Below are 15,703 nucleotides of genomic sequence, written 5' to 3'. Positions count from 1 at the left end.
TTCATCTTTGAAAACATTTCTGGTGAATTCTTAAAAGGATATTACTCCTTATCTAGCTAAATTGCTTTCTCTTAATATTTGTATTAACTCTCTCTACTTTTTTTTTGTTGTTATTATTGTTCTAATTGTGGTATTTTCTCTATTAGAAACAAATATTACAGCGCCTGGGTGGTTCAGTCAGTTAAGCATCTGCTTTCAGCTCAGGTCCTGATCCCCTGAGATCCAGTCCCACATCCAGCTCCCTGCTCATCGGAGTCAGCTTTCCCCACCCTCCCCTGGCTGGTGCTTTCTCTCTTGCTTGCTCATTCTCTCTCTCTCTCAAATAAATAAAATCTTTAAAAATAATGAATAAATACTCATTTACACCACAGCACTCACAGAAACAGCACCACGTCTGAGAGTACACAAAACACCCCTTTGCTTCATGTTACATATAGATCTGAAGAGCTTCCAATTCCAGCCAGGAACCAGAAATCCGAATGAAAGCCACGTCTTCCTGGTATAGAGGCACAGCCACGTGGGGGAGCTATGGCGGCAACCTGTGCCCTCACAGTCACGGCTCATGCACGCCGTCAGGGGTGCTGGAAACGACTCTGAAGACGGCTTTGCTCCAGTCAACCTTCCAGACGTCCATGAGAGGGGGCTCGTGCTGTGACCCCACTGGCCCGCCAGGATCCACCGTGAGGGAAGGTGATGAGACCAAGATGCCTTCCAGTGTCTAGGACCACCGGGCGGGGTCGGGGTCCAGGCTGGGCACATGGAAGGGGGAATAGTTCAGTGGAGGACAGAGGAGGACAGTGGAGGACAAAGGTGTGACCTCCAAGCACAGCCCACTCCATCGCCCCATGAGAGAAAGCGGTCAGGGAGGCCACTTGAGGACGCACCACCCGCCCGGCTTTCCTCGCCAAGCGCAGCAAACACCTGTTCCCTCCCCCTCCGCAATTCCAGCATGCTCGCCGTTCTGCGCATGCGTGCCTTCTAAGCCGCCAGGAACAGACTTCTCCAAGGCCAATTGGGTGCAACGTTCTTCGGGTTCACCCAATGAGCGCATCAGATGCTTTCACAATGACCAATGGGGCTTCGAGTGACCCGTTGGGCAAAGGTAGCCCCGCCTTCCATTTCTCTGAGAGGCCAAGCCAAGGCGGAGTGGAATGAGAGGGGCGTTCTAGGACGTTCCTCCAGCAGCGTGAGGTTCCTGTGAGGTTATCTGAAAGCCAGGTGGAATCCGGGTCCCTTAAAGAGAAAGAAGGGCTGAGGACCCAGACTCCTGGGTTCTGTGGAAACAGGAAACTCCTGGGTCTGAGAGGGGAGGAGGCCGGGCACTCAGAATCCTGGGTCCTGCGGGAAATGGCGGCTGGAACGTAAAGCCCTGGAGCCCTCGATAGAACAGGACTGGGATGGCAGAATTTCGAGCTGTGGGAGGCCCGGGGGCTGAGAATCCTGGGGCGTGGGAGAACATGGGCTTGACCCGGGGCTGAGGCGGAAGGGGCGTCTGGGCCGGACCCGAGGTTGGGCGGTACTGGTCACTGAACACCTTTGGCTTCGGGGAGTAGGGATTTGGGTCGGAGGGTTGCCCTGTGGAAACAGGCACGGCTCAGACTCGCAGGCTAGACCATGGGGGCCACGGTCTTCTGTGGCACCGTGCGCCCCGCAGCGCCAGTTCTCGCCGCAACGTCCGTGCAGCCTCGTTGTGTGAGGCTGAGCAGCCCCCTCTTCTCTCTCTAATCGCAGATCCTTGGCCACTCCTCCAGGCGGCTCTGAAAGACGCCATGAGAGCTCGTCGCATCCAAAGTTTGCTGTTCTTCCTCCTCCTCGGACCCCCCTCCTTGGCCTGTAAGAATGGGGGTTCGGGGTGGGGGAGGGCTGGTTCACAGAGGAGGCACCTCTGGGGAAGAGGACGGGCCAGGGCCGCACAGGGGAGGCCAAGCGTGCTTCCCTTGATCTCCTTTCCTCCGCAGTGGAGCCAAGTTTGTACTGTCACAGGGGCATATCCACGAGTATAGAAAAGGACCCAAAGAGGACGTTTAACTGGACCACAGAGAAAGTTGAGACTTGTGACAGTGGGTCGTTCTGCCAGGAATCCCTTCTGATGATTAAAGCAGGTAAATGGGGAAAGGGCAGCTGGGTTGGGTGGGTGGAGGGGTCTGTCCTGGCAGGGCCGTTCCCCCTCCCCGGGGCCAAACCCTAGGTCCACATCCTGCTTTCCTTCCCCACTGTCTCCGAACAGGGGCCAAGACAGCAGTTCTGGGCACTAAGGGCTGTGTCACGGAGGGGACCCTGGCGACAACGTATATCCAGCACTCCCCACCCCCAGGCATAATCACAGTTTCCTACAGCAGCTACTGTGAGGAGTCCTTATGCAACAGCAAGGGGAGCTTAATGGAGCTGTGGAGGGAGGAAGAGACCCAAAGAACGCCAGGAGGTGAGACATGGGGACTGAGAGAAGGTAGGCAAACCCCTAAAAAGATGGTGGGCCTTTCTTCTCTGTGTTCTTACTTAGCTCAGGCCCAACGGTGCCATACACAAAAGAACCTCATTTTTTTAAAAGATTTTATTTATTTATTTGACAGAGAGGGAGAGATCACAAGGAGGCAGAGAGGCAGGCAAAGAGAGGGAGAAGCAGGCTCCCCGCTGAGCGGAGAGCCTGATGTGGGGCTGGATCCCAGGACCCAGAGATCATGACCTGAGCCAAAGGCAGAGGCTTAACCCATGGAGCCACCCAGGCGCCCCAGAACCTCAGAGCTTTTGCCTGCCTTTTTCTTTTCTTTTTTTTTTTTTTAAAGATTTTATTTATTTGACAGACAGAGATCACAAGTAGGCAGAGAGGCATTGCCTGCCTTTTTCTAAGTTGTTACCTTGGGGGTCTCAACACTGCTCAGAGCACCAGGAAGGCAAAGAAGGCGGTGGTGTTAAGTTTGGTTTTGTGTTTCTTAAACAATAAGGGGTCAGTGGAGGTTTCCAGGATGGTATGGCTTAATCAGTCTGGCAGCTACTGCTTCCTGGATTTGGCCACCCCCTATGGCAATCTGGCCCTGCCTACCTTTTCAGTTTACTTCCTTTTCTTCCTTCCCTGTTTATTGCGTTCCAGCTGGGGCCAGTAGTCAAAATATTTAAGATTTTTTATTTATTTATTTGCCAGTGATAGAGGGAGAGAGAGCGAGCAAGCACAGGCAGAGGCAGAGGGAGAAGCAGGCTCCCTGCCGAGCAAGGAGCCCGATGTGGGACTCGATCCCAGGACGCTGGGATCATGACCTGAGCCGAAGGCAGCCGCTTAACCAACTGAGCCACCCAGGCGTCCCCAGTAGTCAAAATATTTAACAAAAGATATGGTACTGGCCAATCAGAATAGATGCTGGCCATGAAAAACCAGTCCAGCCCTATCTGTGTCTACCAACTGAATACTAACATGGCAGTGTCTCCCAGTCCCCCAAATCCAGCAAGCTGCTCACACCTCCAGACCTTTTCCTTGCTGTTCACTTTGCTACTCCCCCAACCCCCATTTTCACTCAGCTAATCTCTCTTCACCCTCCACTTCAACTCAGGTGTCTGCTCTGTAAAAATAGTTAGCAAATTCTTCCAAATAGTTAAATATTCCTCCATTCCTTCGCCATTATCTTTGGACACAGTGCGTACTGAGAAGTACTAAAATTACTGGCATGCCCTACTTGATGATGTCCATGACAGGAACTGTGTCCTTTTCATCTCTGTCTCTACACCTAAGCACACAGTTTGGAAGTCATGTTGGGTGGGTTCTGATAGCAAAGAGAAACAGTTGAAAAGGTATGGGGAGATTGCAGTGATAGGCCTTGATTGCAGTGGTGTCAGCAGCAAAGACTTGGGGAAGAAAGGAAGAAAGAAGAGACAAATCCAGAGGCAGGACATACCTTAATTGCCCTCTGTTTTACCTTCTAGCTCCCAGTGTGGCACCACGCTTCCACTGCCCAACCTGTGTGGCTCTGGGAACCTGTCCGAATGCTCCTTCTCTTCCCTGTCCCAATGATACAATTCAGTGCTATCAAGGAAGACTTCAGATCACTGGAGGTAAACTCAACACCCAGTGGTTTCAGAGGCTGGAAAACCAGACATCTGGGTGGATCCCAAGAGGTTCTGACACTCCAGGGTTCTAGGAATGAGGAAGGAATGATTCCCTTCTGATTTCCTAAAACATCTATGCATCTTCCCATCCTTTCTTGTTCTACAGGAGGCATCAACTCATTTTTGGAGGTCAAAGGCTGTACATCCGTAATTGGTTGCAGGCTGATGTCTGGGATCTTTACAGTAGGGCCCATGTGGGTGGAGGAAATCTGTCCATATCAGTCTCTCCCTCAGCCCCGAAAGACTGAAAATGGGGCCACCTGGCTTCCTGTTTTGGTTTGGAGGTTAGAGCTAGTGCTGCTGCTGTTACTGCAGGAACTTGTCCATTGTTCCTGAGGAAGTGCTTCTCATCCTGGACTGCAGGACACCTCTTCTGACTGGAAGCCTTCTGACTGCTGGTCAGCAAGTTGAGGAGCGAGTGGAGAGCTGAAGAACAGGCAGTTCCTATGGATGTATTTTATATTTCTAATAAAGTTTCTGCTGTGATTGGTGTAAAACCCAAGCCTAGAAGTGGAATTTTAGTGCTGAAAGGACCCTGAAAATTCACTTTCTCCAACCCACACATTTTGCAGAAAGGGAAGCAGAGATCTGGAAAACTTGACTATCTCACACTAACATAGTGATGGGCAGAGCAAGACCCGAACTTTGATACTTGGACCTAAAGTCTGGTTTTCCTTCCACTCTTAATTGGTCACTTTCTCTTGCTAGCTGGGCAAGAAATCAGCATTAGTCTCCTTCAGAGCACTCTGAGCCCAACCTTAAGGACACAGTTGGCTGTGTTGTTCTAGTATTTTTCTGGGAGGTATGACAGAATTTGAAAAATCAGACTCCAAATTCTTCTGTTATAACAGACCCCACCTCCTATGTCCTGTCTCTTGCCCATTTACATCATTCCTTCTCTGCTGCCTACTTCATGCATTTTCAGGGCACACAGGAAACATTGGAGGCAGCTGGGGCTCAGCAGGGTATGAAAACTGGGGTCTGGGACTCTTGGGAGGAAGATGTGTTTTTGACTTCTCCTGCTTCTTACTCAAGAACACATAAAACCCATCTCATAATTGTCTCCAATGATAGAGGAACCACATAGGAAAAAGTAAAAGGTGGGGAAATGATAAGGGGGAACAGACATTTATTATTTCCTTTAAATAGTTTTATTGTGGTTTACCTGACTTAGCCAACCGCACTGGGGGTGGAAGGAGACTTAATGCAAACTACTGACCCCACAGAGGAAAAAGGACAGGGGTGTTTGGCCATAGTATAGTCCATCCAAGTTCCTTCTAGAAAGTTTTGGTTCTAAATCAACTCCTTGAGTTAAAGGCGCACTCCAGCTAATACTTCATCTTTGTCCCTAGGCAACCAGTTTCCCATCAGTTTACAGGAGAAAGCACAAACAAATCAAATTTTTACTTAATGAGGGGGCATATAAGTTTCTAAAATAATAAGCATTCAGAACTATGACTGGTAAATGCCCTCTAGGGCAAAAACAACAACAAAAAAGCCAAGTAAATGTTTTCCATAGGACAATAGCTTTCTGATGTCACTGAAGACAGTTACAGGAGAAAACCTTGAGTGAATGGAAGAATGACATAATTTTCCAAAATTTGGCCCATGGATTGTTTTGGCATTTTAAAAATTATGTGTATCATATGCCAAAGAACTTCAGGCAGCACAGGCAAATTTCTTAGGCCACAAGCTCAAATATAATATATTTACATAAATGTACATAATATAAAAGTATTTTGATATACTGTTGATTTTTTGGATACTTTGGTTTTAATAATCCCTCATCTGACCCAGGGGTAGGTAGAAACTTAACCAGTTTGAATAAATTCAGCCACCTCAGGGCTTTCTCCCTTTCCACTCTCCTCGCCCAGGGCTTGGTTACAGGACTGGTGGGAAGGAGGTGACTGTCTAGTTTTGGCCTCTCTGCTGCTCGTGTCCATATTTCTGCTGATGCCTGGAACCTGGCTTCCATTCCTGCTGGCGTCCACTGGGAACTTCCAACCCTGTCTGGGCACTGATGGCCACCCACGTGGGCCCTCTAAGTTCTGCCATCCCTCTCTCAGCTATTTCAGGGCCTCTTCCAACAGTTTTCAAGTCCCATTGCAGTACTTCAGGACTTGGGTTGTGGTGGCATCCCACATAGCTAATGAAATTCCCCCAAGATCTGGAGAAAAGATCATTGCACAGGGAATTGCTTCCTCCTTAGGTACTAGGAAAGAGATGGGGCCTAGCCCATGGGATTTCTCATCCATCTTACACGGACCACTATCACACATTCTTCCCAAATCTATTGTTTTGCAAAAATCATGCCATAAGGCCTTTCAAGGAACTTGAAAATCCCAGGTCTATCAAATCAAAAGTTGGCCCTTCAGAATTATTGTCTCTGTCTTACTTTACATAAGCCTACTTTGAAACTTCAAGGCTGAACAGTAAGATATTTCTGGCTCTTTGCATTTCTAGGCATTGGCCCCACTAACTGAGGGATAAGGAGCAAGAGAAGTGGTATAAAGAATTGGAGAGGGGCACCTGGGTGGCTCAGTGGGTTGGGCCTCTGCCTTCAGCTCAGGTCATGATCCCAGCCTCCTGCATTGGGCTCCTTGCTCAGTGGGGAGCCTGCTTCTCCCTCTCCATTTGCCCCTCCTCCCTCTTTCTCTTTCTCTTTTGCTCTCTCCCTCTCTCTCCCTCTCAAAATAAAATCTTTAAAAAAAAAAATAAAAAGAACCAAAATTAACTACAATTTACCATCCAAGCCTTCCCCTAGAAATTGAAAGCCTTCAACATACTACAGAGTTCCAAACAGTTGTATCAGACAGATTCTGTCAAAGCAACTAGATGAAGAGACAGATTCCTGGTGCTTCCAATTCTTCCATCTTCCCACTGTTTGCCATGTTTCTTAAAGCTGAGATCAACAGTTCTACCAGATTAAAGGGAATTCCCGGGCCAAAGGAACATGTTAAATGAGAAATCAAAAAAATCCAGGCTGTGGGAACTCCAAAAGACAAAGACATGGCTTTGTCAAAAATTACGTTTAGAGAAAAAAAAAAAAAGAGGTGAAGCTATACCTTAAAGGAGACTTAAACACACAAAACCAAGTGCAATGTGTGGACCTCACCTAGATCCTGACTTGAAAAACCAGGAAAAATATTTTTATGAGATAAGAAAGGAAATTATTAATCGACTGGCTATTTAACTGTATTAGGTATTTTAATTTCTATTCAAAATAAGAACTGAAACCATGTGTTTCAACATGACAATGGTTTGTTCCAAGGAATTCTTGCCTAGGAGGAAAAATCTATAAAAGCTAATGTCTCAGACAACAGCTTGCTTATCAAGACTGTTTCAAGACTCTCATTTTGTTGTGTTCATCAAGCCCTAAACCATTGTGTCATAATCCTTGCTTAATCGTGGCCAATTTCCTGGTATGAAGAGCCTGCCTCAAATAGCCTTCCCTGATTTTCCCTTCTGTGGTACCACTGAGGTTCTCATGGTCTCTGTTAGAGTCAACTGTTAACAGATAATAAACTTTTTTGTGTCATGTTTAGTAAGAAAAGGGGAGGCCTATCTCCTTAAAGAAATGTACTAAAGGATTTACATATTTTTAAAAGATTTTATTTATTTATTTGAGAAAGAGAAAGCACAAGGGGAGGGGAACAGAAAGAGAGGGAGAAGCAGACTCCGCACTGAGCATGGAGCCCCACCCAGGCAGATCCCAGCAGAGGTGAGCTGAAGGCAGATACTGAACCAACTGAGCCACACAGGCGCCCCCTGAAGGATTTGCATATTAAATGCAAGTAAGACTGAGATGTGCTTCAATATAGTTTGGGACAGAGAATGGGGTGGGGCATAGAAAAAATGAAATTGACCATAGGTGATAATTACTGAAGCTTGTTGGTAGCTACCTGGGGTTTCCTACACTATTTTTGTCTACTTATGTACATGTTTGAAATTGCCCATAATAAAAGGGTTCCTTTTTTTACGTGTGCTACTCAGACCACAACATTGGAGTTATGCTTAATCATCCTCCCTTCTTCTCCTGTGCTATATCCAAATCCATTACCATATCCTACAGATATTCAAAATTCCTCTAGAATCTGACCATTTCTCATTACCTCCACTGCCACTTCCCTGTTCGAACACTGCCGTTTCCCACCTTGATTCCTGCAATAGCCAATGGTTTGATGCCTCAGCCTTTGCCCTCCCTGATGCCCATATTTTACTCTCAACACACCAGTCAGAGTGATCCTTTTTAAAGAATAAGTCTAAAAGCTCTTCTCAAAACCTTGCAATGGCTCTTCATCGCTCTCAAGAGTCAAAGTCAAAGTTCTTATGATGGCCTACAGGATTCTACACTCTCTGTCCCACTCCTTGACCTCTGACCTCATCTCCTAAGACACATCCTTTTGGGTCACTCCAGTCACCCTGGCATCCTTCCTGTTTTACAGGTGCACCAGGCACGCTCCCATCTCAGGGCATTTTCACTTACCGGTCCTTCTTCTTTTTTTTTTTTTTTAATTTAGATTTTATTTATTTATTTGACCAAAAGAGATCACAAGTAGGCTGAGAGGCAGGCAGAGAGAAAGGGGGAAGCAGGCTCCCTACTGGGCAGGGATCCCAGTGCAGGGCTCCATCCCAGGACCCTGGGATCATGACCCGAGCTGAAAGCTGAGGCTTTAACTCACTAAGCCACCCAGGCGTCCTTACCAGTGCTGATTATCAAGAGTGTCACCTCTTTCAGGGCTTTACCTGAAGACCTTCTCAATGAAACCTTCTCTGACTGCCCCTATCACACTGCAGCCATCCCCTCCCTACCCAGACACTCCCTTTCCCCACCTTTTTTCCCTCTCCTTTGTACTTACCGCCATCTTATGTCATACTTGTTTATAGTCACATCTCTCTCCTTAGAAAATAAGCCCCATGAGAGCAGGGATTTCTGTCTGTTCTGTTCCCTCCTGTAGTCCCAGTGACTAGAACAGTGCCTGGAATAGAACAGGTGCCCAGTAGCCATTCATTCTATGACTTTGGTCACTATTGTTTTCCATACAGTGCCCTCAGCTACCACACTATTCCTCCAGGGTTCAAACTTGGGTGTTAGGTCCAAATGAGGTAATTAGGGAAGAAAGTCTTGATTTTTTTTTAAGATTTTATTTATTTATTTGACAGAGAGAGATCACAAGCAGATGGAGAGGCAGGCAGAGAGGGAGATTGAGGGCAGCAGGCTCCCCGCTGAGCAGAGAGCCCGATGCGGGACTCGATCCCAAGACCCCGAGATCATGACCCGAGCCGAAGGCAGTGGCTTAATCCACTGAACCACCCAGGCGCCCCAGAAAGTCTTGATTTTTAAAAAATTATCCTAAAGGAAGAGAAGTAGGGTCCTAGCTCAGGGCAGCATATATGAAGGGTGCAGTTGTGGCAGCTACTGGGGTGACAGCTGCCAAAGGATCCAGACCCCCTAGACAATGTATTACCCATTAATCATCCAGCGTGTGGGGAGACTGGAAATAATGTTCAATTTCTCTTCCTAGGAACCCAAGAAATGAAAACTAAACAGTAAGTTACTTTGGTGGCTTTACAAACAAGGGAAGGAAATAGAAATGAGCAAACTTTGTTTACAGACAAACTTTCAATGCAGTGCTTGATTTTCTGTGCACGTCTCAAGACAAAGGACTCCAATTTCTGACTTTTTAAAAATACCCAAAATAATTACATCACAGAATAACAAATACCAGTATGCACTTTGGAAAAACCATTTGGCAGTACCTGCTAGGACTACATCTACGTATGCCTTATGCCCTACCAATTCCACATCCGGGGATTTACCCAAGAAAAGTGACTGCATATATCCACATACAAGAATGCTCCCAGCAGCTCCATCCATAAAAGCTCAAAACTAGAAATAGCCCATGTGTCCACCAACAACACACTTGAAAAACCAATGTGGCATATTCATAAAAATGAAATGCTTTACAGTGATTTTTTTAAAGTAACAATCGCAACAATATGGTGGACTCTTGCGACGTAACACTGAGTGACAGACGCCAACAACAGAAGAGTAAGTGTTTGTACAATTCCTTTTATATAAATACCAGGAAGGGGCAAACCTAACTCATGGTGAGAAAAATTGGAAAGTCATTAGCTCTGGATGGTGTTGACTGAAAGGGGCACAAGGGAACCTTCTAGAAAGCTAGAATATTCTATATCTTGACCTAGGTGGTAGTTCCATATACATACACGTGTTAAAAGTTCATAGATATATATGTATATAAATAAATTCATTGAGCTGTACAAGTTTTTGTGCTCTAATACCCCAATAAAAAATTTAAAACTCTTAAAAATTTTTAAATAAAACAGAATAAATGACGTGTGTCAGGACTTTCAAGACCAGAAATACCAGAAAGCTCCGCTGGCCCAGTGGAATGTACACACGGAGAACGGGGCCAGGTTCTCAGTCGCCGTCTCTCGCCACAAGGTGGCTCTCTCCCCTCTCTTAAGTCTTCCCAGTCCTGTGGGAAGAGGAGGGTTGTGTGCTCCTGGGCACGGACTAAAAATGCTGTGTAATGACGCTGGCCTCACTACAGAAGAGTGTAACCCTTTTAAGGCAAAGACCTGAATCTGAGTTCTGCCATTTCCTAGCTGTGTGATCTTGGGAATGTTCCTTAACTTCCCTATGTCTCAGTTTTCACATCTGTACAGTGGAAATAATAACAGTACATACCTTATGGTGTGGTTGTTGTTGGTCGTGGTGCTGTAACTGTTATTGTGAAATGAGTTCAGCCTCAGGAAACTCTCAGGACATTACCTGGCCCAGAAGAAGAACTCAATGTTATTATGTGAGTTAATATTAAGAGAGGAAATGTCAGTAACAGAAAGGACAACACCTGGCATCTCACTTCTTCGGGCGGGGGGCGGGGGGGGGACGACAAGCAGGTATTAGAAGTGTGATGATCTGGAGATGGAAAGAGCCTATTCTGTATTCTATGTTCTTTTCTAGAAACTTCTATGTTCTTTCCTAGAACCCGAGGGCCCAGAGGGTTTCACCAGTCTTTCTGTAGCTTTCAGAGGTCTGTACCTCAGTGGGGCAGATAGAATAATGGTCCATCTCCCAAAGATTTCTACAGCCTCATCCCCTGGACCCATAAGTATGTTACCTTACATGGCAAAAATGACCTTGTAGTAACCTCTTAAGTACCTCGAGATGGGGAGGTTATCCTGGCTTACCAGGCAAGATCCAAGGTAATCACCTGGGTCCTTACAGGATGGAGGCAGGAGAATCAGTCACAGAAGCAGAAACGAGAACAGAAGTAGAAGTCAGAGTAATGCGACTAGGAGCCAAGGAATGCAGGTAGCCTCTGGATGCCGGAAAACTCAAGGAGGGGATTCTCCCCCAGAGCCTCTTAAGAACAGCGGGTGCCAACAGCATGCCACCCCAAAATGTGTCACTTTGGCATGAAGACTTTTTGAATTAAACAGCAATCAAGGGGTGGCCTGGATGGCTCAGTCAGCTGAGCGTCCGACCATCAGTTTCAGCCTCAGGTTGTGATCTCGGGATTGTTGGACTGACCCTTCGCAGGACTTCTAAGAATGAAGAGTCTGCCCCTACCCCCACCCTGCTCACATGTGCACTCTCTCTCACATAAATAAAATCTACAAAAAAAAAAAAAAAGGAATCAAAACCCACCAGATTCAATAAAGATCTGTAAACCCTTCCCCCTACAACTCAGTGGACTAAACAGAGTTTAGATGGGGGACCTGGCCCCGGGAGAGAACCATCACCACAGAACTACAGTATGATACGGACTAGGTGTGGTCCACAGGGGAGCCGAGCAAGGCCACTCTGATCAAAGTCCTCTTTTTGGCCCCTTCTGAGTGCTCTAGCAAACATCTGTTTACCAAACATTGGTTTTTCATCTTTGTGTAAACTGTATTCCTTTCCTCTGAAGTCCTAGCCACATACCCACTCTTCTGTCCAGAAGGACACACAGGCCTCATTTTTCCTGAGTGTCTGGAATTTCTGTGTCTGTGTAGATTCTCCATGTGTACACCCATGACATCTGATTTCCTCCTGTTACCCTGTGCTCTTGTCAATCGGATTCTTAGTCCAGCTAGAAGGACCTGGAAGGGGACAGGAATTCCTGCTCCCCGACGAAACATGGCCTTTGATGTTAGCCCTGTAAAGCCTATTTCAGATTTCTGACTCCAGAAACATTATAAGTGTTGGTTTGAGCTGCTAAACTAGGGGTCACTTGTTACAGCAGCAACTGCAAATAAACACACTCAACTCCATGAAATGCCTGAGTGACTTGCTGGCATCTGCTGTTGGGATGTGATTTTGGAGTAGTGTTTTTGGGGTCTGGAGCCAATGGCTAAGAAAGGATTCTTTTTTTTTTTTTTTAAGATTTTATTTATTTATTTGAGAGAAAGAAAGAGAGCACAAGCAGGGGAAACAGCAGGTGGGGGCGGGGGCGGGGGGAGCAGGGAGCCGATGTGGGGCTTGATCCCAGGACCCAGGGATAATGACCTGAGCCAAAGAAAGGTGCTTCACTGACTGAGCCACTGAGGCATCCCCAAGAAAGACTTCTTGAGACTTGAGATGTCTTTGGTGCAGAAAGGGGATATTATTAAAACAAGGGGCCGAAAGAGCGGCTGCCCCGGACCGAGAAGCAATTGATTCTGTAATTTAGAGGTGGGGGAGGTAAAAACAAAAGCAAGTTCCAGAAGGACTTTCCTAAGGGAAAGAAGACTCAGGGGATCCTGGAGCCCTGGCTATTGTCAAACTAAGGTGGTTTTTCCCTCTGGCAAAGTGTTAACAGTAAGATGGTTGGGAGTTTCCAGGAGGGGAAGAAGGTTACACTCGCCTGCCTCCAGTATTTGTCTGTGGGCTGCAGCTTATAAGGACATGTAATTTTATCTACATCTCCCTCTGCCTTTGTTTCCCATATCAGTTGTACATCTTAATTTCCTTCATTTATTTAAACAGGACAGGCAGGGGCACCTGGGGGCTCAGTGGGTGAAGAGGCTGTCTCCAGCTCAGGTCAGGATCTCAGGGTCCTGGGACCCAGGACCCCGTGCTGGGCTCCCTGCTCAGTGGGAAGCCTGCTTCTGCCTCTGCCTCTCTCCCTCCCCCTGCTTGTACTCGCTCTCAAATAAATAATAAAATAAAATAAATAAACAGGATGCCCAATCTCATGGTTCAACATTCAGTACGTACACACAACCACTTCAGCTGAAGCCACGTGTACCCTCGGACCCCGCGCTGCGAGTTCTGCCTACATATTCAACAGAAAGGTAGGTCCACCCAAGGACCTCGACAAGAATGTTCCTAGCAGCACTATCTGTCATTGCCAAACACTGGAAGTGACCCAAATGCCCGTCAGCGGCAGAATGAATAAATAAACACACTCATCATTTCCTGCACAGCCACCTCGGGGCCCTGAATCTGCCCTTCTCAATGCTCACGGAAAGGAGGAGCATCTGGAAGACTGACGCCCCCCCCACAATAAATATTATAATATCAACAGTCAGTGTTTGGGGGTGTCTACAAGCACAGAGGGGCTGAATCACTGTCCATGCGTCAACTGATCTCATCCTCACAGAACAGCCTAAGGTCAGTGCTTTTATTATCCCCATTGTACAGATGGGGAAACTGAGGCATGGGATGTCTAAATAAGACACCAAGGTATGCTTGCTAGTGCAGAACGAGCATTTGAACCCAAGCAGTCTGACTCTGCTACAGGAGAAGGAGACGTGGAAAGTTGCAAGTGGATGCAGCCTGGGAGCGGCAGGCTTGTCCCCTCACAGCTGGGACACATAGAACATTAGGGTCGCAAACTGCAAGGGGCCAATGGCCCCTAATCCTTGGGCTGGCCCCACAAAAGGGAGGCCTTCCCAGGAGGCTGATGGGCACTGGCTGGGGGGAGTGTGGGTCTGATCATTCCAGCTCCAAGCTGGATGACAGGACACTTGTTCCCGATCTAATGACCAGTGCTGGGAAAGCCCTTTAGGGACACCATGGAGGGCACAGTGGTGGAGGTGAGGGAGTTAGGAGTAACTTCAATATTGCAAAAGCCCAACACCTGAGCCAGGTCCTCCGCTCTGGGCCAGAATATCACCCCTGAGTGGCCAGACGTCCTGCTCGTCCCCCTCTGTTCCCAGACCAAGGACCAGAAGAGCTGAGTTCTGACTGCTAAAACACGGAAATGAACGAATATTCCAAAGGCATCATGAGGAACAATACATTTTCCAAAGGTGGAAGAACGGGACTTGGGTTTGCCAGATCAGCTATAAAAGCTTTGCTGTTACTAGAGGCATGAGCCTCTCAAAGGCTGTGAGCCCCGAGGACAGGGAGGCCACTCCAGGAGACCAGGACCCAGGAGCCACCCACACCCAGAGTTACTGGAAGAATGACAGCTCTGGTCTGCGTAGTGCATGGACAGGCCTCTGTGCCAGGACAACTGTCTCTAAGCTGCTGGTGACAGCCCAGCCAGCCTCACTTTGGCTGGGGAGATTCTAGAACTATCTGGGTCCAGTTATTTTTACAAGCAGCAAAAGTCCTGGGAAACTGGCTAGAGCAAACCACTCAATTTCTCTCACTTGTAAACTGGAGATAATCATCATTCTGGCTATGACGATTAAGTGGCCTCCTCTTGTCACGTGCAAGAACCGGGTGGGGATACAAGTATGTGAGGCCTGGAGCTTACATAAGAACCAAGAGGGAAGGTGTTGAAATGAACTCAAAAGATCTTTTGGGTGGGGGAGGGGCATGGCACCTGACTGTCTCAGTCGTGGCACATGCAACTCTTGATCCCGGGGTTGTGGGTTTGAGCCCCACCTTTCTACACCCTAATGTTGGGTGCAGAGATGACTTAAAAAAAAATAAAATAACAGATCTTGGGATGCATAAAGCCCTCGTTTGCACCTTTATTTACAAGTGAATTCTTCATTGAGCTAAGACAAAACTTAAGAAAAAACTAGACTGATGTACATTTGATAGATCAAAATGATGTACATTCTGATAGATCAGAATGAACTAATCTAGATTAAAACCTTGGGGTTGGGGGAGCCTGGCGGGCTCAGTCAGAAGAGCATGGGACTCTTGATCTCAGCGTTGTGAGTGTGAGCCCCATGTTGGGTGTAGAGATGACTTAAAAAAGAAAAAAAAATCTTAAAAAACAACAGGTAAAGCAGTGACTAATTATAATTAAACAATGCCAAGGCATTGGCTCCTCAACCAGCAAACATGGATGCAAGCAAAGCTTCTGGCCCGCCTCCTGCAGACAGCCACACCCAAATGAGAAACACAGGTATGACAGCTTTGCTGAGCCACCCTCTCCTGCTCTGTTCCCTTCCGCCCCATGAACCCTGTCCACTCTGAGTCTAAGGGTTTCCTTCAAGGAAGCCCTGCATGGGAGCTCCCTGGGGTCCTCTCTCCAAAGGCCTCCCACCTCTCCTGCCCAGGAGCAGAAGCCAAGAAGCCCGAGCTGTTTGAACTAAACAGAGACTGCACTGCCGGCCGTGGTCCTTCCCCCAGGAAGGCTATAGTCACAGGAGCTCTGGCGTGGCCATGTGCCTCGCTTTCGCCAACAGAAGGAGGGCGAGGGACAGACAGAGT

The 15,703-nt window shown here is 47.3% G+C and overlaps 1 protein-coding gene across 6 annotated transcripts; it reads left to right on the top strand.

Moving 5' to 3' along the window:
• Positions 1–1,101: 1,101 nt before the first annotated feature.
• TEX101 (testis expressed 101) lies at positions 1,102–4,597 on the top strand. 6 transcript variants are annotated; one of them, XM_082712098.1, is made up of 6 exons: positions 1,102–1,191; positions 1,732–1,833; positions 1,959–2,102; positions 2,228–2,446; positions 3,913–4,041; positions 4,202–4,597. In XM_082712098.1, exons 2-6 carry the CDS (start codon positions 1,770–1,772, stop codon positions 4,429–4,431), a joined length of 786 nt encoding a protein of 261 aa, XP_082568224.1. In that variant the 5' UTR covers positions 1,102–1,191; positions 1,732–1,769; the 3' UTR covers positions 4,432–4,597. The 6 variants fall into 6 exon arrangements, with proteins under 6 accessions (XP_082568224.1, XP_082568226.1, XP_082568228.1 ...); XM_082712100.1 differs by having other exon boundaries at positions 1,113–1,186; XM_082712102.1 differs by having other exon boundaries at positions 1,123–1,218; positions 2,228–2,422.
• The last annotated feature ends 11,106 nt before the right edge of the window (positions 4,598–15,703 follow it).

The sequence above is a fragment of the Mustela nivalis genome (assembly GCF_964662115.1).
Source record: "Mustela nivalis genome assembly, chromosome: 18".
Lineage (NCBI taxonomy): Eukaryota > Metazoa > Chordata > Mammalia > Carnivora > Mustelidae > Mustela > Mustela nivalis.
Note: the sequence above shows the minus strand (reverse complement) of the source record. Positions and strands in the feature narration are given on the sequence as shown.

Excerpts from the sequence above, each read along its gene's own strand:
- TEX101 (XM_082712098.1), top strand. The coding sequence starts at position 1,770 with ATGAGAGCTCGTCGCATCCAAAGTTTGCTGTTCTTCCTCCTCCTCGGA. Across the intron at positions 1,834-1,958 it reads CGGACCCCCCTCCTTGGCCT|TGGAGCCAAGTTTGTACTGT; the intron begins GTAAGAATGGGG and ends TTTCCTCCGCAG. Across the intron at positions 4,042-4,201 it reads AAGACTTCAGATCACTGGAG|GAGGCATCAACTCATTTTTG; the intron begins GTAAACTCAACA and ends CTTGTTCTACAG.